This window comes from Charadrius vociferus, unplaced genomic scaffold, assembly GCF_000708025.1.
Source record: "Charadrius vociferus isolate BGI_N301 unplaced genomic scaffold, ASM70802v2 scaffold839, whole genome shotgun sequence".
Taxonomy (NCBI): Eukaryota; Metazoa; Chordata; class Aves; order Charadriiformes; family Charadriidae; genus Charadrius; species Charadrius vociferus.
In genome coordinates this window covers 201,743-224,019 of record NW_009650168.1, presented here as the reverse complement: position 1 = coordinate 224,019, position 22,277 = coordinate 201,743, and the positions used below count along the sequence as shown (strand labels likewise).

At 40.0% G+C, this 22,277-nt stretch overlaps 1 protein-coding gene across 2 annotated transcripts in view; it reads left to right on the top strand.

Moving 5' to 3' along the window:
- SYT1 (synaptotagmin I) overlaps window positions 1-22,277 on the top strand; it is a 131,372-nt gene that overhangs the window by 24,703 nt on the left and 84,392 nt on the right. For both annotated transcript variants that reach the window (XM_009892463.1, XM_009892464.1), the window contains exon 2: window positions 10,215-10,399. In XM_009892463.1, coding sequence (XP_009890765.1) covers window positions 10,215-10,399 — 185 coding nt within the window. The remainder of the gene's footprint in view (window positions 1-10,214; window positions 10,400-22,277) is intronic.

The following is a 22,277-nucleotide window of genomic DNA, read 5'->3' as shown; positions in this document are numbered from 1 at the left end:
TCTTGTTCAGAGTTTTATCTGTAGATTTAAAATCAAGAAATGCAGATATTCAGTTGATTTCACTGGGTATACACTATTGCCCAGCAAAAGAAATATGCTTTTACAGATACATTCCTGTCACAGAAAGAAACATCGTTTCTCATATAAGCAGTTACTGTCTGTGTACCGTAATTGGCCTAACATACAGTAAAAAGATATATTTTTTTAAAAGCTTTCATTCTAGCTGGAAGAAAGAGATTGGTTTTGTTTACTCCTTGATGGTTTTTATAATCAATTTATCACTACTACAGCTATGCAATTTTTTTTTTTTAATCATTCTGGACATTGAACATATGAAAAAGTTCCTGAACCTATTAGAAATTAGCCTTTCTCACTGCTTACCATATTTAAGTATGCAAATGCTTTCCTGTTGAAGCAATTAAAAAAAATAAGAAACACAAACAAAGGCTTTTATGTCTGAAAGTATTAATTAGTTTTAGCAATGAATTGTTCCCATGATTCTTAACTGCAGAGTACACATTTCTCGAATAAGTGGATGGAAGATACAATGCATATATATAAAACGCACATATATATATAAAATGCATATATATATAAAATGCATATATATATATTTAGTATGTTCAATGCTGTAGATGAGTCTTTTTAACCTGTCTTCATCTTACCTATCAGAGGGGGAAAAACAGGTTCATCCCAGGCCTTTTCAAGGGATAGATAAAAGCAGATGTATGAACCTGCTTAGTATCCGTTCAAAGTCAATAATATGGCTCTACCAGGCTGTGTAATGGATAGAGGCAAAAGATCAAGTCCTAAGGGAAATGGTGTCATACTTTTTACAAAGTGATTTGATTATCTACAAGTTAGAAATACTTTACATTTTGACATTTGGTCTTATTTCACATGGACATAGTAAATTTCACCGAGAATTTCACCAAAAATTTTAATAAGGTGGCAAATGAAAATCTGAACAGGCAGCAAGGCTGAGGAACAGGAGGATTGTTTCAATGGGTAAGTTCATTAGTTTGGTATGTATGAGGAGTAAATTCTATTTACTTTGTGCTATCCCATACTTCAGTGATTTGTCTGAGTGTACGGACTCCAGATACAATATTGCTGTCTGGATAATAAAATGGCAGGAGTCAGGGAAAAATAAAAGATCATTTTTAAAGCTTTAAAGAAGTAGTGAAAAGTTATTACCAAAGTAGCACATCATGACAAATGAAACTTAAGTCTCTTTGTTTATGCTACAGCTCTATGGGGATAAACAAAATTAAGTTTTAAGGTCCCAAACACTCTTCAAGCCTGGAACATTTTCAGAGCACGGCATGTCATTACGCTCTCTGTGGGACAGTAATTACCCTGCTGACAGTAACTGTTCTACACCAGGGTAGGAAGTGCACTATTTCAGTCCTTTTCAGCAGCATCACTGTTTTGTAGGAGATGGCCATGCAGAAAATCTGGAAGCGGTCCTCTGACTCACTGCATGGGAAGAAGCGGAGTGAAGGAGGTGCCCTACGGGCTGAGTGAGGCTCCTGGTGCTGTAGTAGCTGAGATGCCAGTGAGATGTGTCAGAAAGATTACAGCCTTGAGGGTCCTAGCGCTGGGACCCAGGACACCTCTAATGCACACTTGGCTCTGGTGTCACACAGGGTGCTCGACGCTAGTGATTTAGTGTGCTGGAGGGGTTCCTTCTGGGTGTGTTTGTGTTGCCTCTATAGTACTTGGAGCTACGCAGTGTGTACACACACCAGGGTGGTGCTTGAGGGGCTTCCTCGGGTGGGATCTGAGGTTGACGCTACACCCCAGGCTGCTATCTGGTGCACTTGCTAGCAACATGCACATGGCATCCTCCAGCCCTTAGCTCCCTACACTGGCGGGGTGCATGCCTAGGACCTGCAGCTTACGTGGACCTTGCTGCTGGCAAAGACATAGCGGGGACTTGTGGTCCTGGAAACATGCTCACAGCAAATGAAGCCCCTGTTGTTTCCTGTGCACTGCACCAGTCACTAATGTAGACCAATGCTCCCATGGTGTCTTGTGACGCTAACCGAAGTCATTTTAGTCTCTATGTATTAATGTCTGCATCTCTGCAGTTCAGGTATTATTACCGACCTCCTAAGACACTTTGTGATCTACTGATGAAAAGTGCTATGTATGAGCCATTTTTATTTGAGACCTTCTAAATGAATATTAAATTTCAGGAAGGAATAAAACTGGTTATTACTTTCAGTGGGAACTTAGTGTAATACTGCAATTGTTGTTAATCCTTTTAGTAGTAGCTGTTCTCCTTTAAACCCTAAGCCATCTTGTAATAGCATCCTGTGTTAAGTTTGTATATGTTAACAGACCATTGGCTTACAGACAGATATAGTTTCTATAAGTTCATCTTGTCAGAAATCACAATTCGGTTCCTCTTTTTAAAGGACTGTACCCCTGCATCGTATTTTATTAAAAAATGTGGCAAATTAGCTTTTCCTTCCTTGGCAGTGGAGTTTTTTGCCTAGTTTTGAAACTTACAACATTCAGCATGTGCTATGCATGACTAATTCTGGTGTGCAAGAAATGTTGATTCCTGTTTTGAAAATTGAAATACAACCCTGGTCCTCATATTTGCGTGGCAAACCTTGAAAATGTGACACAAATACATTCCCAAGTGTTCAAAAAACTGAGAAGGAAGATAAAACAAAAACCAGTGTTCATTGCATACGATGAATGATATCTGCTAAGAAAATCAAATATACATAGGCATAATTGATTTTTTCCCATCAATTACATTACTTTTGATTCTTATTCTCTTCATTTCTGAGTCCCAGGATTGATATGACTAGAGTATTTTGTCCCTCCGAAAATTCCAGTTCCAAGTCAGAGGCAGTGTCATGACTTTTTTTTTTAGTGCTTTTTTTCCTTCAGACTATCAATTGAAGTTTTAAGTCCAACATATTGTATATGTCACAGGAAAAGTGAAATGTGTTTTAACCATAAAATACAATTGTCCACATGATGGAAAGCAGTCATCTCAAGCTTCTACAGATTTGTTCATCAGAGTTGAGTATTAGCCCCATGGGTTGTTTTGTCCCTTCTCAGGAAAGTATATGGCCTCAGCTGGTATTGGTACATACAGTTTTTGGAAAGCCTTCAGCAAACCTGTCTGGCTTCCAGGTCTGCTTGGAGGCTCCAGCTTTCTTCATCTTCCCCAGCTGCTCAGTGTGCCCAGTGCTCTCTCTGGCAATTATCTAGAGCCTGAATTCATTTATTTTATTTTAAAAGCTTTATGGCAGCAGATATATGAGCTGATAGGAAGCATCAGTCTAAAAATATTATTTACTTGATTAGAAAGCATCTTCCACCAAAGCCTTTCATTTTCCTACTCTGCTTTCTGCAGTAAGTGACCTCTTAGAGGTTTTGCCGGAAAGGAGAGTCTGTTTTATTCGCCACGCTGGCCAGCGTTGCAGTTCTTCACGAGGGACATGCTGTGCAGCAGGGAGCTGAGCTGCTGGTTCCTTCTCTAGGCCGTTGCCTGCCAAGTGAGGGAATATCATCCTTTCATGGAGGGCAATGGAAGAAATGGCTGTATTTGCTGGAGGAAGGGGGAGGCAGGAGCAGGCAGGAGGGCTGGGATCTGTGAGAGGGTGAGAGGAGAGCAGGCAGCCCCGCAGAAGCACGGCACTGCTGGGAAGGGCAGCCAGGCACCAGAGACCACAGGAGGGACCTTCCCAAGAACTCACGTGGCCACCAAGGAGGCTGTGCAATGGTGGCTGAGCTGAAAGCGAGCCCAAGTGAGCAGCCCCGATCAGCAGTGACAGAGGGGATCACACACAGCCCCGATCACACAGCTGACAGAGGGGAGATCTGTGTTAACTCTTTTGCTCATGTTTGGTTTATTTTGATTCAGGGGGAACAGGCAGGTTAACAGAGGACCTATTTTAATTTTAGTGTTTATGTAGATGAAACCTGACATTCGAGCTTGAAGGCCTTTGTGATCTCTCAGGTACTCCCTTCAAGGAGACATCTCGGCAGCTTTGCTTCCTCGCTCTGGCTGCCTCACTATCCCATCTCACCTGGAAACTCCCCTGACTTGTTTTGTTAGCCATGTGTCGCAAGAGGCAAGGGGCAGAGGGGCTGATGAGACTGAACAGTGAGGACCTGGGCGAGAGAGGGAGCAAAGTGCATGGGAGAGGAGAGAGAGAGAGCAACAGAGCCAGAAATAGTTCTGCTCTGCAGAAAGGAGATGCACTGTTGGGTAGCTGTGTTTTATCGTGACAGAAAACCTATCACATGCCCTAAAGGTGAATTAATACCAACAATAATAAACATAAATGACCTGCAAATTCCAATAGTAGGTGAGATCACCTTCAGGGAAATATTTTAGTCATTTTATGCATTTCGACTTCCAGCTTTGAGCTCATACAATAGGCACATCAGGTTCTCAAGCAGCCCAAGCACCTTGGCTAAATTTGTAGCTATATTTAACATTACTGCTAAATTCAATGTCAGTTTATTTGCAAAGACTAGAATGTTCAGTCATACGAAGTTTGCATAATTTTGCATGATAATGTCTAATGAAAAAGCTACAAGCAGGAGTCTATTCACTGAGCGAAGCCCATCTGATCAGTGCACTTCCACAGACTGTTTTGCATGTGGGGAACTTTCACTGTCAAAACACACATCTCTTAGCTCAGTGAAAGCTTCAGTAACTTCCACGAACTATTAATGTAGATAGTCTTAAGCAACTGCACATGCTCAAAAAATAAAGGGGGGAGAATGTCAGCATGAGAGCATTTGTTAAGATATGTAATGGTTCCTTCTAGGTCAGAAGTGATGGGTCAAAGGGAGACTCATTAACTTGAATCACATAAAAAAATCGGTGATAAATCTAAGAAAGTGAAAATTATGTTTTGCAAACATGCTATTAAAGCAAGAGATCATACATAAGAGTGTTTGGGGTAGAAATGTAGCTGTAGAAGCCTGAAGGCTAGTATTTAAATCATTGGTATTTGTATGTATCTGCAGGTTTTCTCTTCCTCTTTTACAAGTCATTTTACCGTGTATCAGCATTTCCTCTTCTTTGTATTGATCACCTTTGTATTCCTTCTGCTGTGAATAGTGGTATCTATTACCTGGCTCCTTGCTCTCACTACATTTTCTTTTTCTTTAAGTAACTTCTAATGAAAGTCAAATTGATTCCCAGAACGCGGCCCCTGGGGAGTTTCTATACAGAAAGTCTGAATGTGGCTACATTTGGGTTTTGCTTTCTGATTAGAAACTGAGTGCAAAAAACTAAGATAAAACTATGGCTTAGTAAATGAAAACTGTCAGTGCTCTCATGTTCAAGCTACCAGAGCTTTAGATTAATGCAATGTGCTTCACGTCTTCACATACAACTACTTGGCAGTTGCAGCTTCCTGTTAAGTATCATGCCCCCTCTGAAACATAGATTATTAATATTTATTTATCAATTCCGACATGCCATGGGCCTCCTTTGCAGGATAATACGGAAGCTGCCATCATCTGATAGTCCTTTACTGTCACATTTTAAATGGGGCTGCTTAATTGCTTAATTGGGTGTTGTCAGTGGACAGCATTTTTGGTATGGAAGTCTTCACTTTTTAATTCAGCTCCTCTCTTCAGTTCTTCCTTGACCTTCCCTCTCTTTGGGTTCTAAGTTAATAAAGTTTCCTCTGACATTGCATACAGAAAGGAAAAAAAATTATTAGGATGAAGGATTTTATTCTTTTACAGACTGTAGCACTTTGATGCTGTTACATGTTTTGTGAGTTCCCTCTTACTGTCTTTCCTCTGGAGTCAAATGTCCTCCGAGGCATTTGATAATTTTAGATCATCTGACTGGGATGTCAGTTTTAGACCCAAGGCCTGTACCTCTCCAAGCATTTTGTGTAAAGCCAAGTAAGGATATCTTTATATAAAGGGCATAATTTGTAGCTGATCTTTTCCTTTGAATCTAGCATATTCGGTGCAACAAGATTTAATGACAGGTTGGGACACATGCTCTATTTAGTGTAGCATAGTAGAAGCCAATCAGTGGAGTGAAGCAGTCGGTCCTGAGGACCCAGCCCCATCCTGCAAACTTTGTGGGGGTAGCGCTTCAGTTTAGGTTTGCTTCCATGGGCCAAGTGCCATTTCAGTTGGGGCACCATTAGGTGAGCTTTCAGAGTGTATATTCCCATTCGGTCCATCGTGCTCTCCCAGATCACTGCATGACATGAGTCCAAGTGTAGTATATGAGTATGGTCTGGAGATCTGCTTCATAAATGCATTCCTAAGCCCAAAGTAAAATGATAATATGAGTGCACCACAGCTGCTGTATTTGTGAAATGCTACAAATGCATCAAATGACCCACAGTGTGCACACAACCCTGTCTGGCATTACTGGTAGGGAGCAACAGAGAGGGATGCAAAAGCTCACAGCTCCTTTAGCTGCATCCATGTCTGACTGATGTTCAGCATGGGTGAAGGATGCAAAATCAGTACCCAAAATGCCTCCATTATCAACACAGTCCTAGAGCTTACTCTTCGCAGTGCCCTGCTATTGCTGAGGAGTAAGCCGTGCGTTTCATTTTCTCTGCACCCTCCTCTTACTATCGGCTTCATTCCTACATTTCTGAGTCAAGTCCTAGAGCGTACCCTGTTTGGATTGGATCAACAAGACTAATTCAAGACCTGATTTACTAACTGTGCTACTCAGCAGATCCCCTCCTATAGATTTGTCTTTAAGAGCCTTGTAGAATCACAGAATCATGTAGTGATTCATGAGAGCTTCTTCAAAATAAGTATTCTGTATTTGCCCACAGGAGCAGAACAAAGAAAATAGCACTGAAATACCAGAAAGTTTACACACTTATTAATTATCCTTAAACCAATAGCTTTTCCTTGATCGCATAGGGAAGTATTGCTTGTTTCAAAGCACCCCCTTGTGCAGGCACTGGGTAAGACAAGTTGTACAAGAAGGTTCTGGCTCTCTTAACACCTCGATCGCTTGGTCAGGATCTGTTTTTTTCATGTCACCCACCCTCCTTTGTCTGCCAGAGAGGTCTTTTGTTCAATGGATCATGTCTGAAGACCTCCTGAGATTTCAAACCGTGCTACTAAACCTGATCAAATTGCTTTAATATAGATGGAGGTGGTCTCCAAACTGTTGTCCATTTAAACAGTAGAAAAATGAAGTTATTTGAAAATCTTGCGTATGTGTAGGAAAAGTCCAACTGGAGTTAACCAGTATGAATATCCAAAGTAAGCCACTGTGCAAAACCAATAAAGTTCATATACTGTCAATAAGGTTTTTGTAGATGTTATTCGCAGTTGGTAAAAAGCCTGAAAAGGTAAAGGTTGTAGACTCAAGTCTTCCAATGTGGCTGGTTACTTCGGTCGTTTCATTCTGGCCTGTCCACCTTGAGACAACTTTATAGAAAACCAATTTTCAGAAACTTATCTTTTTGTGGAATTCAAGCTGCTCTGGCAGTGTCATGACTCAGGGAGCACAGACATGAAAACCCTCAAAGTCTTTAGTAATTTTAGCAAAGCTTACCTGAATTATGTAAAATGATTAACATTTAAAATTATTTCAATAATGCTTTTGAAAGGAAACAAACATAACTTCAAAGCCAGTGATAACTGTATGTTTCACTTGTCTTAAATTTAACATGTACATCCACTGCCAGCAATGTTTGATTGGGCAATCCCCGTCAATGGCAGTGTTCAGATGAGCCATCTCCTTGACAGAGGTAGTACACTTTTATTGAGAAAAAAATCCATTTCTTTTTGCTTTTTCAGACTTGAATGTTGAAGTTGTTTTGTAAATGTCCAGATTTTGTGTTACCTCCTTTTTTTCCTTTATTGCTTATGCCATCTTTAATAAAAAAAGGAAACCTTTTTTCTTTGAAGAGGTAAATATGGAATTCTGCATAATTCTTGGTGTTTCAGATATTAATTTGATGATCATTTAATTGTACCACAAGAGCTATTGGGTGAAATTAAATTACAAACAGATGAGAGCAGACAATGCATTATGAAAAAAAAAGCTGAGGTATCTGCAAGTGTTTCAAATGCTCCCCAAGGCACCCTGCATTGTTCATGCTCCAGAGAATCGAGGCAGCAGTGCCAGAATACCACTTTACACAACAGTTTCAGCACAAAGGCACCTGACTTCACTACCTACACAAGCTTTTTCATCTGTAGGACGCATATATCCTATTAACGCCCACATTCCCTGTCTCCTCAATTCCTTGGTTCTCCCAGCTTACCCGCATTTGATGTGTCCCTCCTCTCTTTCCTCCCACAGTGCCATCCTGCTGTCAGAATCCCATCCCATATTCTTGTTGCTCCCCATATTCACTGGCATCATGCTTCAAGCACTGCTGACAAGGCACCAAAACAAATAGCTGACAAATTTGGGCAAAACATTCATTTCATATTGACATAACTCCTGTAGATTAGCTCAGATATAAAGTACAGTGTTATGTAAATACCATTTAAGATGCTAAATGTCTAACAGACCAAGTACGCGCATGAAGTTTAGAATTTGAGAAGAACACACATTGCCTGTGAAAGGCAGTGGTTTTACATTGGTGAACACTGGATGAAAACAAATTAAAAATTTGTAGGAGAGTCAGTTGTGCTACAGAGGTTTACCACACCATATTTGGAGACGAAATGGAATCGTTAATGCACGAAATACAGATTTTAAGTTGTGATAAGTGCAGATCTAATGCAACTTTAACTGCAGGACTGCTGCTGCTGACTCCATAAAATACATGCCGTAAACAGCTGTTAATCTGTTCACTGTTTATCTTTTAACATCCATTTGTTTAGTAATCAGTTCTCATTTGTTCTACATATGGTACAGCTTCCCTTTTATAGCAGCTGCATTTAATGAACATTTGGAGACACAAAAGTATTACAGAAATTATTGTTTGGCTATTCTGCTGCATTATTTTTGTATCTGTCACCAAGGACATTTGAATAAAAGTTAGAAATATGGTGATTAAATTTAAAGTAAGGAAGGTGTAGGTGCTTTGTCCTCTTCCTGAACAGTAATTTGTAGTGGAAGTTCCTGTGACCATGCTTTACACTCTGCTTAGCTCCTTTAAGCAATTAATTTTCTCTATTTATACTGTCCATTCCCTTCTGTGATTCACTGACGTCAACATGTCAAATTTGATTCACTCTTCGGTTTTGCTCTGTATCATATTAGAGACCTTTAGGTGATGTACTGAGAGAGCATCGTGCAGACCTAATAGACTGAGTGCATTTCAAGATTTTTAGAAAAGGACAGTTTACAAGATTGAAAGTTTTGTCAGATGTTCTGGTTAAATGTGGGGATCAGTGGTCATTAAAGCTGAGTTGTATGAAGATAATTCCCTTCTGGAGTACTTGTGTTTAAGTGTCATCTTAATTCTTTTTTTTTTTTCTTTTCAAAAATTCTGATCTTTAACAAGACCATTTTATCATAGTAAGTGTTCTCTGTTATTTATTCATGCTTCAGCCATGTCCAGCATCCTGGACTGAAGGAATAAACGGAACATACACTTTTCTTTATAGGAAAGTATAGGTGAGAATGTAGGTATGTACTGAAACTTCGCTAGCGTCAGGGCATGATGACAAATAGGGAAAATGCCCTTGGATTGGACGGTCTTTTGTCCTTGGTCAGTCTTTACTGGTGACCTTGACCTGCATCTGTTGCAAGGAGTCTGCGAGTCTGTCGAGTACAGCAGTGGGCAGAGGAGAAGGGCTGTTTATTAAAGCTGACTGCTTGGATCGAATGCCGTGCCGGAAAAGGGAAATTCCCAGTCAGTTCCACTCGATTCAGCCACAATGCCAGGTGGGTTGGGCAGATGATTAAAGAAAGAAGCAAGTAATTGACTAAATGTGCCGAGCGTTTTGCAGATTTGCGCTGTGTAAATATTTTGGACATAGTGTTTTCAGATGGTTGATTAATCAAAATAGCTGCAAGTGAGTTTGATATGTGTCACCAGGCATGTAAATAGATAGATGTGTTAAATTGGAGTTGTGTGTGCAAATGCTCAGTTGGGAGAAATATACAAATGATGACAGAATATTTAAGAAAGAATTTCAGGTATTTCTGTAAGGCATTTTCATTGAAAAAGGCTTAGCTGTGAGAGAAACGCGCTTGTTTCTAAATTTAACCCTACTAACAATTTACCACCTTCTTTTTGTGTGTGTTTCTTTTTCTCTTCCAGTGCCACCTTGGGCCTTAATAGCCATAGCCATAGTTGCAGTCCTATTAATCCTTACCTGCTGCTTTTGTCTCTGTAAGAAATGCTTGTTCAAAAAGAAGAACAAGAAGAAGGGAAAGGAAAAGGGAGGGAAGAATGCTATTAACATGAAAGATGTTAAAGATTTAGGGAAAACCATGAAAGACCAGGTAAAGTACCTCTCCTTTTCTTGAACTCTTGAGTTGCATTTGAAGGTTTCTGTTTGATGTTCCTACAAAAAGTTCTGCTTGTTGCTTCAGTAGAGACTCTGTGAAGAAGGGACTGATTGGCAGCATCTTCTCGGTGGTATCACAAAAGATGAATCTGGGTGTGGCATCACTTTATCAAGCAGTCAGCCAATTTCCCTGCTGTGCTGAAAAAAATGAGTGGGCATATAATGACTCAGCTGGAAGGGGCAAGTTTATTGAGAGTCTCTTGGTTGTCCCAAAAAATGAAGCAAATGTGCATGATTTTCACTGTCCTTTTTCAAGACTTTGACCAGGACCTACTAGAGTGTATGTCTTTCTAGCAGTATTTCTGAGCTTACATGATAAACTAAAGTAGCTCTGAACTCTAAATCTCTTTTTGCACAAAAGCAAAAGTTCAGGAGAAAAACATGAGAAGCATAGAAACAAGGGAAACCAACCAAAAAGAAAGAGCACAGGGGCATTCAACACAACGATGTTGGGAGAATTCATTTTGTAGTAGAGAGGAGGAGATTAAAGATAACAGGAGATACTTGTAACTGTAAGTCAACTGAATAACTTGGAAGATAAAGATTAGCATAATGCCCTTTGAGCAGCATCATTTTCATAAGGGCAGAAAATCTTGTCCTTCAGATTTGCTTCATGCAAGAGGAGCAGAACGACCTAATCCTCAAGGCCACAGACTTGACTAATATGTTTCCTGAAAAAAAAAAAAAAAAAGTTCTTTTTTAACAGGCTTACAATATTGTCCTTCCTGGAGAAAACTGTTGAGAATAAGCAAAAGAATTATGAAATTAATAGAAAGTATTCACTTGTCCTCTAGCAACTGTGTTGCTAGATTTCCTAAGCTAAGAAGGCAAAGGCTGTTATTTTTCAAACAGAAAGTACTGAAGAGTTTTAGAGAACTGCTTTGCAAAACCTGTTCAGTAGGAACCAATAACTGTCAAGATATTGCATGGTCAAGTCTGTGCTTCCAAGACCCCTGGTAAGGTTGAGCCAGAGCAGTCCAAGAGTGCTTATCCAGCCAAAGAGAGAGGATAAAAACAGAGCCAGGAATGAGCAATTCCTTGCACAAGTTGGAATCTAGTATATGAAGAAAGCTGGGCTGAAGGCAGGTTCATTAGAAGTACAAGCCAAAGCTGGGAACCTGAGGACTATGGCCAGCAGATCGGGAACAAGATCTAAGAAGAGAAGCCTTGAGCACAGTAGCTAAGAGGCCCATGGTCAGTCTAGAACAAGTGGGGCGATGGTACTGTACAGTGATGGAGCAGCCACCAATGTGGCTCATCAGCCAGTCTTAAGAGTCCTCGAACAAGTTAGCATGCTTCTCCAGGCACATCAGACATGATGGGGGAAGAGTAAAATCAGGAGAGTGGATGAGGAAGCCTTACAAGTCTGATGACTAGGTGCAACTGGATCACCTGAGTGGAGTCTGGAAAGAGCTCAGATAAGGAGAAGAAAATAATGGATGAGCTTCAAAGGTACAGAGCTATCAGAGCTATTTCCAGTTTCCATTATCAGGCAAGAGGACACTTTTTGTTGTTGTTGCTCAGTAGACAGTATGGCAAGAAAATAACTGAAGATCCAGTTGTTTTACTCCCAGTCGTGATTGCAGTAACCACTACTAAAACCTTGATTCGTTAGATAGTCCTAGCCAATACATTATACCAATAAAGTAAGCCTTGGCAAAATTCATTACTTTCAAGCTGTATGTATCAGCATTTTATAGTGACAACTGTGCACACTGTCATCATGCGAGTGATGAAGGAAAGAATGAGGCTTGATCTGACATTGCCTGTTTGGTTCTCAGACCACAAGTACACACTGCATGCTTACAGCTAATGAAGTTCACACCAATTGCCTATCCTTGGTGTACTCGTTTGTCTGCATGCTAGTAGGCAATACAAAGCAGATTTCTCTACAGCCATCCCAGATTGTCTTACTGCAACTAACAGAGTCCTGCACAGGCACAAAGAGCGAATGACTGGAGACGCTTGCATCCACGTTACAAGTGGAGCACTTTAGACAGTGCCCTGGTGCACAGCTTCAGCGTTGGATCTACCTGGAGAAAAGATGCTTCGTGTGCCACACTGGTGTACTGGAGTGCATGACGCCAACACAAGACAAATTCACACCTGAAAACAACCTCATCAGTACACAAAATCACTAATGTAGATGCAGCTATTCCAAGGTTAGGAAGATTAGTGAGGCTGAGCTCAAAAACCAGCAGAGCAGAAATTTTGAGCTCTCCCTTGAAAAAGAATTTATGCTGATTTTGTTTTCTCCATATGATGAATGTGAAACAACCCCTTTTTTTAAGCACTTTGATTTAGCATTTGTAGATTTCCTGTATTTGATTTATAGACTTTGTTCTGGACTATTAATACTAAGTAATTGTGAGATATTTCGCCCTCAGCAATGCATGGAAAATCAGATCATCAGTTGATGGGTTACCTTGGGCTACTGTTAGCCAACATCCTGCTACTGAACCAAGAATAAGTTGGAAGAACTGTTTGATTATGCCTGTGGAAAAATCCCTTGAGATGTTTGTTATGTTCTACCGATGATAACAAGCCTAATTTTTTTTGTTGTAGGACAAATAATGTGCAGTTTGTTGATTGATATTTATGTGAAATTTGTTCCATATCATGTAAGGCCATTGTTGTATTTACGATATATTATTAAGTGTTTTTAATTATATTCATTAGGACCTGGATAAATGACCATGGATTCTTGGAAAATACATATTTTAAATGCAAAATTACATTATATGATTAATATTGAGTTTAATTTCTATCTTTGTCATGGGAAAAATTGATAAAAAGCTGAATCATGCATCTCTTGTCTACAAAGAGAGCTTGAAATTTGAAATGTTGCACAGATAGGTATTTTAAGATGATTCCATTCGAAATATTCCATATAGTTATTTAAACATACTTTTGCACAAGTATTTTGGGATTTAACCAATATGTTTTGTTTTGCACAGTTAAACCTAAGGAGGGTAGATTCTCAGTTGAGAAAAGTAAATGTTTTACCTTTAATAAGTGGATGCGTCACCAACTCTCTAGCCGAGCTTCCTCTTCACTATCTGGGATTTCAAAAACAGGATACTTAAATTAGCCCCTTAAATTCATACTTAGCAGTCTGATAGTGTACAGATTCTCAGACCTTGGCATTGAATAGCTTTTACCAACTTAATTCCTAATTTCTGAAATCTTAGCTGTCTTTTCCTTTTCTTTTTTTTTCAGTATGACTGATTGTTTATTTTAAGAGTTTATTCTTGAATTGTCAGTGCAAGTTTTAATATACCTAGCTGAACTCAATGCAGTGCTAAGTGTAGAATATTTCAGTTAAGGGAGTTGAACCGCTTCAGGGTCTCTGGCATAAAATAGAAAGGGGAAAAACAAAAATGCCTTTTAGCTCTTCAAAAGAAGCAAATTTTAATGTTAAAAAAAAATAATTGAACATCAAGATGTAAATCTAATGCCATTATAAAGGGCAACATAAAATACCAAAGATCTGAAATGTTGTCAAGAAGCCCCAAAAAGCTTAGTTCGGTCATTGTTAGGCCTGAACCTGCAAGTACTAATTACCTGCTGCCTTCAGCTAAGAGTACATAATAGCAGTTGATAGGCACTTGGCATCTTGCAAGATCCTAGTTCCCTAGGCACACAAAACTTGAAAGGGAGTAGCATTTGGTAAATTGGAAGTATCAGCCTCTGGAAATATAATTTCCATCTTAGTCTGGTTTTGTTTGTCAAAGAGAATTTCTGACCTACATGTACTCATGCTGACCTGCACATCCGTGCCAAATCATTACAGACCCATATAGCTTGACATAAAGATCCTTTTGACATAAGAGACTCAGTCAGATCAATAGTCATACGTGGTAGCTAGATATTACAGAAAGCGGAACAAAATTTTGGTCTCTGCTAGAAGATTTGTGCTTCAAAATGTCCGTTTTCCTGAACACAACTTCTAGCGTGGTATTTCAAATGAGAAACTGTTTACGAAATATTAGCCATTATGAGCAAATTTAGTTGAGGTAAAGTGGGAGGAGAGTTGAAAGTAAGCTTAGGTTTTCAGTCTTGAAACCCATTTCCATTGCAGGCAGTGCTTACTTTTTCAAGTAGAGTCTACAACTCGACCAAGGGCCACCAGGAGAATTAGATTCCTTCTAGGGAAGGCAAGCCATTAACGAATGTACTACTGTAAAAAGGTCATTTCTCCATGGTTTTTACTGATGTTTGTGTGTGGATATTTTAATTTTTATTTCTTCCTTCTATGTCCTCCTTGTCTATGTTTTGTCTCATGACTGTTCTGGATTGTCACTTGCGGTAGGTTTATTTCGCTATTTGGACGCACCTAGTCTAAAGCTCTGATACATATAGTCTTCTGACAGCTGTGGCTCCTCAGCTGAGATTTATATGTAGTAGCTTTGATACACACATCAAGAGGCTGAACTAAATTGATTGGGTATTTTGGGGGTTGGTTATATATTTGGGGGGAGGCTAGAGGAGGGCAAAAAAAAAAGAGATTGTAATTTTTTCTATAGTTAAAAATTAAGTCAAACTGTACTAGAAAGCTCAAGTTTAAAATTGATAGGCACATAAAAATAACTTGCTAATTTTGTTTCCTTTTTGTATAAATGTCACCGTATCAAAAGTAGACGAAAGCAGTATGTATTTTTAATGTCTTACTGTCTAAGTGTTGCTAAAATGATTTGTACCTCATGAAGCTTGCTGTGGGCTCTCGCATCATCTCAGTACAGTGCCCACGCTTTAAGTTCTTAATGCTCCATACCAAACTCTTTTAAGTGCTCTTTCTTCAGATTTCTGTTGGTGCAATGGAATGACAACTAGCACCAGTGTTTTTATGAGATCACAGTTTTCATCTTTATAACTTTCCAGTCTCTGCCGTGACCCTGATTGCTCCCAGTACTTTTTTCTTTGGGGGAAAAAAAAAAAAAAAGTCCCCAAACGCCCAGGTCCAGAGACACTATAATAGCTGCTGATTTATTGAGTCTGAATTTAATGCATTTGTACAACAACAAAATTCTTGCTTAAGCTCAGCCGGTGGGCTGAGGAAAGGAGTTGACATAATCATTCCAGTCATGAACAGCAGCACTGAAAAATTACTAAAATTTAGCCCTATTGCTTGGAGAATAATTGTTACAGTGGTCTGAACATTTTATTAGGTCACAAAGCATTTGTGGAGTAGGAGATTTAATAGCTCCGTCCTTTCTCATTGCATCAGGCTGAAACACTGTCACTAGTGAAAGATTTTTGGCTTACAATGAATGTCTCTGTTAGGTGACATAGATTTGGGATCAGGTATGTGTACTACACCCTGGAGTATGAGCGGTATATTCTTGGCTCTGCTACTGACTTACTCTGGCCTTCAGTCAGCCACCTGACCTCTCTGTATGTTTGTTTTTCCTTTACATAGGCCTTTCTTTTACATCGGGCTCGTCTACTAACTTAATCAGAATATTCTGATTAATGTTCATGTATTAATAGAAGTGAAATATCAGGGCATTATGAAGTAATATGATACTGAGAGCTGCAATTGCGCCTAACCAGACTTCAACATGTACTGGTTTTCTTAGACTATTTCACTTTATGATTTTAGCTGTTGAACAGTAAATACCCTTGCCCTCATGGAAACAAAACAGTGAAGGAATGAGCTTTTTAATGTTAGGTGCCCCCAAATATTTCAAAGTAGTGTGTGTTGACCTGGCAGCATGAAGACAATAGCCAAAATGAAGTCGGTAAAATCCACACTGACATCCAGAGAGGCTGGATTTCACTCCAAGGAACCCAAGCCTTTATTGCCAGAAATAATCCAAGAGGATCTTTTTGAGGGACAGGACCTCTCTTGCTGGCAGTGGTCTTGTCTTCTGCAATGTTTGCTCATGTGATTGTTTGTTTACCCAGTTGAATGCCTAGAGAATAGTGAGTGTATTTATTCCATGATGCCACCTAGCTTGGTCTCAGCGTGCCAATTCCCATTTATTGGCATCTTCAGGCTATGGTGACGTTAATGCTCGCCATGGCTTATCCACAATGCCATGAGACATCCTAATTCACACTCAGAAAGACAGTAGGCGCTGCAGATCCGTTACAGTGCAGAAAATCAGTCAGAAACAATGGGACAAGTCTTTCTTAGAAAACAAGCCCAATAACTATACCGTGGCAGCCAAAATGGACTGACTGTGTCCCATTTGTACATGAATTCAACCTTAGGCTTGACCAATCATCCTGCTTTTTCACCTACCTCACAAAGCAACGTGCAGGGTGCATAAAACTTCTTGAAAAAATGTGAAAATAACGTGGTTTTGAAGATATTATGTTATAGACATTGTTTATGTTCTGCAGGGTTTTCTGCAAAACTCTTTTGTAACTTAGATTTATACTAGACTTCAGAACCCTGAAAATATGGAAGCAACAGCTGTGAGCCACAAGGCTGGGCTTATTTCCATTCTGTCTCTTCCTTTCAGTCACTCCCAAGAAGACATAGAGGCTTGCTTTGCATGCTTCCTGAGTTTCTTTTTCCTCCTTTTGTAAAAATATTTTTCCTGTAAAAGAATTCATTTACTTTTTTTGTAACCTATTGTATGGTTAGCATTATAGGAAGATATAGATCCTACTCATTTTATTACGTCTTGTTTTCTATACTGAAGGTCTTGCCACTGGAAGCTTCCCTAGTCAAGGATGTTTCTTTCTTGCACTCCCTTGATTAACAGACCAAATTTTGAATTCTTATTCTAGACCAGAGTCTGCAGGTTCCTAATGACTGGTGTCTAGGACGTATGCAATTATTCCCTAAATTAAGTGATCTGAATCACACTCTTGAGACATTTACCTGTATCCACTGATTATGTGGAGAGCTATACTCTTATGTTGAGTGCCTGAAGTTAGTGGGTATGAATAACGTACAACAGGAACGGCGGTTCATGTCAATGAGATATACATTTCAAATCCTATTGGGAATATTTAATTGTTTACTTATTAAGAAAAGGCATTTATTCTTTACAAAAGGATGAATAATACATGTGAATAGCAAAATAACCTTCAAGCATGAGAATATCAGATACTTGATAAAGCCCTATTTAGAAAATGGTCAGAGGGTGATCTTATCTCTTTTTAAGCATCTGAGCCAAAAGAGCAGTTCTTTGCCAACTTTTTCTCCATATATCAAAAGTGGCACCCAATAAATCATGTCTTCCTATACTTAGGTTAATTTTCACTGTTAAATAGATGTAGTCCTAATTGTATAGTACGGCAAATTTTTCAAACAGAAATACATGTAGTACTCGGAGCGGTCCTCCCGTGTTGAAGAGCCAGCTCTGTCCCAAAGCCTGCTTCCATCTGGCCCTCTGCCATTCGTGTGGGGAGAATGAAGAACAATTGATTGAGCAGCACGCGCGTGCGCTGGCCAAGCAGCCTAAAGCTGCCTCCTACTCACAGCCCGCTGCTCAGCGCAACCGAGCGCTGCCATATGGGAAGTGGGGGCAGAGCGCGGCAGCGTACTTGCAAGAGCGCTTGCTTCTTGTTGTTCTTGTACACGGGCCCTGCGTTCAAAGCACAACCCTGACCCACGGGGTGAACTTCCAAAATAGGCCCCCAGGCTGAGATCGGCTGCGTCTTTTTTTCAGCAAATAAACACTGGCTACAAGAAAACCAGGTTGATTTGGGGGCTTAATCGCTCCAACTTGAATGTATGTATTCATGTTTTACAGTGAGCACCTCTCCAGTATTTGCTGTATTCTTCTAGCGCACCAGAATAAGTTTGTATTTTAGTACTCAAACAATTCAGCAAGCTCTTAAGCTAACACGGTGACCTCATGTCACAGAGCTCCTAAAGAAAGAAAGCCTTTCGAATAATCCAACAGCCCATTTAAAACCTGGATAACAAGCAAGGAAGTAATGTCAAGGCATCGCAGGCTGGACACAGCAGGGTCTCACTCATTCTGTGCATCGGTGTGGCCCACTGCTGGTGTGTGAGGCCAACGCTCTTACAGCGGTAATGGCAAAGTAGATTTCACAATGACCAAAGCCTGGCTCAGCCACTGGAAACCCATGCGCAACATGCTCTTTAAATTAATTCATGGAGAGAAAGCAGATGCTGAAAGAATGAAATGTTGCCTTTCCTTGTGAGGGCCTCTGATAGAAAATGTCCTACAATTGCAAGCTTTTTTGCTTTGCGATAGGGAATCAGCCAGGAATTTTTAAAGGCTTTTCTTTTCCCCTGGGATAAAAATTGGCCAGGTCAGAATTATGGTGTTTGTGAATGTGAAAGAAATTGATAAGAGGTGCACCACCATTAGTGGAAATGCAGCCATACCTAGGTGGGGAGGAAAAATTGCCTTTCTGATAAATTCAGTGTTGGACATGGCACAGAACATTCTCTCTACAAAACAATATTGTTTTCTTCCATTCAGCTCAGCAGGCATTGCACAAGCCTGAGGACTAGGCATCATTCACACATTAAAAAAATATCCCCTTCACCATGTGAACAAAAGGAATGATGGATGGGGCAGGCGGAGATGGAGCTCAGGACGGCAGCGTGCACTGTGCAGCAAATAAACTTAGAGGCTGCAGCGTTACATTTTCCTTCTTAACTTCTCTCCTTCTTGCTTACTGGCAACTTGTTCCCTTAAAAGTGGAATGTTCCCCACAGGCCACCCCAGGAGTGGAAGGAACCCTAAAAACTGTTAATGAGTGTGTTTCTTTACATACGACAGTGAAAGACACTTTGCTTGCAGTCCTAAATAGCTTGTGACATGGACTAAGCATTAACAATGAGACATGAAGATAACTGAGACCAGAATCAATGATCAAAATACACCTTCATGGGTCTTTGCATCCTCCTGGTGACTCAGACGTGATTGTGGCCTCTGCCTCGCTGCCCAGGAGGCAAGGAAATACACTTGCTTCCCCAGCAGCTTTATTACCCAAGTCCCGTATCAATTTGCTTTCCTGGAGCCTCTGCACACGTGGAATCTGGAGGCAAGCAGCAGAGCAGCTGTGAGAAATCCCTTGCAGACCCTCTCAATTTCTACGCATAGTTTTGGGAAGGATTAAATGTAAGCGTGCATAAAGCTGGTTTAATCCCCAGAATCTCTCCTGTGGTTTGTGGGGTAGTGGGGTAACCCCAGTGACATGGTGCAGGGCTTTTGGTAGAGCAGAGCTGGAAGCGAAGGATGTTCACAGTAGCAGGAGGGCAGCGTCACTGGAGAGAGGCTTTTGTTGGCTGGGGGAGTGGGAGATGGAGGAAGCCCAGGAACTGTAAAAACCCGCTGCAAGGTGTGGAGTTGCCAGAACTGCAGTTACAAGCAGGTTTTTTTTTTTTCTTTCCTTTTCTTATGCAAAAGATGAAACTACAAAAAAAAATTGAAAATTAAACATTTTCTTTGTCAATCCAGAAGAAAAGAGAAGCCTTTAAAACCACCCTTAATTATGTTACAAAAGTGAAGAAAAAACCAGCAGATTGAACTGTGGATCCCAGATTGCTGTAATTTAGCCCTGTTTGTTGTAGGAACCACTGCAGAGTAGATGAGCTTGAAAACGATTAACTAAACATGGCACAGAAAAGCAAATCCTAATGCCATATGTAGATTTATGTCCGCACCCCTGGTTAGAACTAGTTACAGAGGTCATTCAAATACAGATTAAACGAGAGGTTGCTCAAAAATTCATTTCGTCTTCCAGATCTAAGAAAACATATATTGTATATTTTGTGGCTCTGTTAAGGTCCCTGGCACAACATCACTTTTCCCACTTGCTGATTTCATTAGATGTGGATTTACCATCTTGTAATGGTTGTATTGGATTAACACTTTTTTTATACGTTCCTACACCTGCTTACATACAACCCTAAGTTTTTCAGATACTTATACACATGTAAGAGGATATGGAGGTTTCATTGTTGTGTGTTTCTGCATGTTATGCAGAAACGAAGAAACCACTTGAATGAACTTCACAGTCATCCTAAGTTAGAAAAAATAAATCTGGTCTCCAGCACAATGTAATAATGCAATTCTATGCTGCATATTTCACATAAAAGGCATTTAAAATGTCATGGAATTAAAAGAAATATTAGGAAAGGAAAGGCTTATATTCCGCTGCATCTAAATCCAGGCTTTCTGATCACAGTTGTGTCAGTTGATGAGGCTTGAGGAAAAAGCTAGCTTATAATTAAAAATATTTTATTGTGTCTAAAACCAATAAAATATAGCTGCTTATTTTAATTGATTGTAGCAATACAACAGTAAAATCCGATATAGTGTGCTATAAATTGAGGGTTGCAGCACTATTCCATTAAATATTGATCTTTCAGAGAATCTCAATACAAAATGAAAATCCCTCCGGGGTGTTTCAAGTACTTTGAAGCAATCCAATTCTTCTTCCTCTTTGGAACTCAGCAGCTGCATCAAACGTGAGAAACTTCTGTGCTTCCTTTGACTCAGCTTCTTGAAGCATTGGCCTGTAGTTTGAAAGCAAACTGGTAAAAACTGTTCTGTACAGACTGTTGTAGAGATAATACTTTGTCATTTCTTCCCTCCCTCCGTGCCATGACCTTGGCCAAATCCGAACAACGTCTCATTCTTAGTGTCTCTTAGTGCTTCAGTGTTTCTGAGTCAAGGTCAAGAAGAATCATACAGCTCTTCAGCTGATGTGAGTAACGGGCAATGTTTTCCATCTCTGCTGGGCAATAGCTTTCACCTTCCAATAAGCCTCTTATAACCTGTGGAGAAGCGTTTCCCAACCATGCAGTGTTTTCTGCCTGCACTTCAAAACTCCCTTTTTTTAAATGCAAGAGGGACATTAGCTTCCCATTATATTTTCCATAGTCATAGTAACAACATTTTCACATTGAGTTGCCCACAGCTCTGGCATCTCCTGGGTTGATCATCTATGCAGAAGAGTATATAATTTTTCTAGAGAGAACGTGGATACATAACTAGTCCCTGATGCAATAGTTACAAATTCCTTATACCTGGGAATTAGCGTGTATGGTTCTTTTTGCACCCTCCCATTTATTCCTGAGGAGTGATCATAGGATAGTTGCTCGCAAACAAAGTGGAGGTCAAAAGTAGGTGGTACATCAGAAAGTCCAGTACTTATCCCAGAAATGGTGATATACCAGAGCTGTTTATCACTCTTCTATCATGGAGTCTTTTGCTAGGGCACTGCTGAGATGATTTCAGAGCAGTGGGTCTTGGAATTAACATCCCACTCTGAGTTATTGCTGCCTGTTGTCTCCAGGCTCAGATGAATGTGGTTGGTTTGGTTGGACTGAGTCACATCTTTTTTTTCTTTCTTTTTTTTCTTGATCACAAAACCTCAAGTTTATTTTTATTACCAATGAGAGTGAGGTGCTTGGCATAATCACATCACCCCATATACTGAAAGTCCCGTGTACGGTCCCGCAGGGGCTGTGCCTCAGACTGGCTTTTCTCCAATGCTATCCTCTTGTGAACCTTCAATAGTGAACCTGTCACTATTGAAGTGTCACACTTGTTGTACTAACAAAAATGTTGGTCTACAGCCAGGGAACTCACTAGCAGCTCAGCGATTAAAATGTCTCAAAATAATTTTCGGTTTGGGCAGTTCAGTCTTTCCAAATAGAAATGGTTTAGTTCAAAAGGTATTACTCTTCCAACATCACAGGTGATTCTCATCCACTATCAAGCTTTCCCACCAATCTCAGGCAGGTACCCTGTAATTTATGTTCCTAGTAAGGAGTCCATCATTCACTACCATTCAGATATTTAACTCTAGCCCAGCTCCTCAGCTTACATAAATCAATGTTGTTGCATTGATTTCATTTGAGCTAT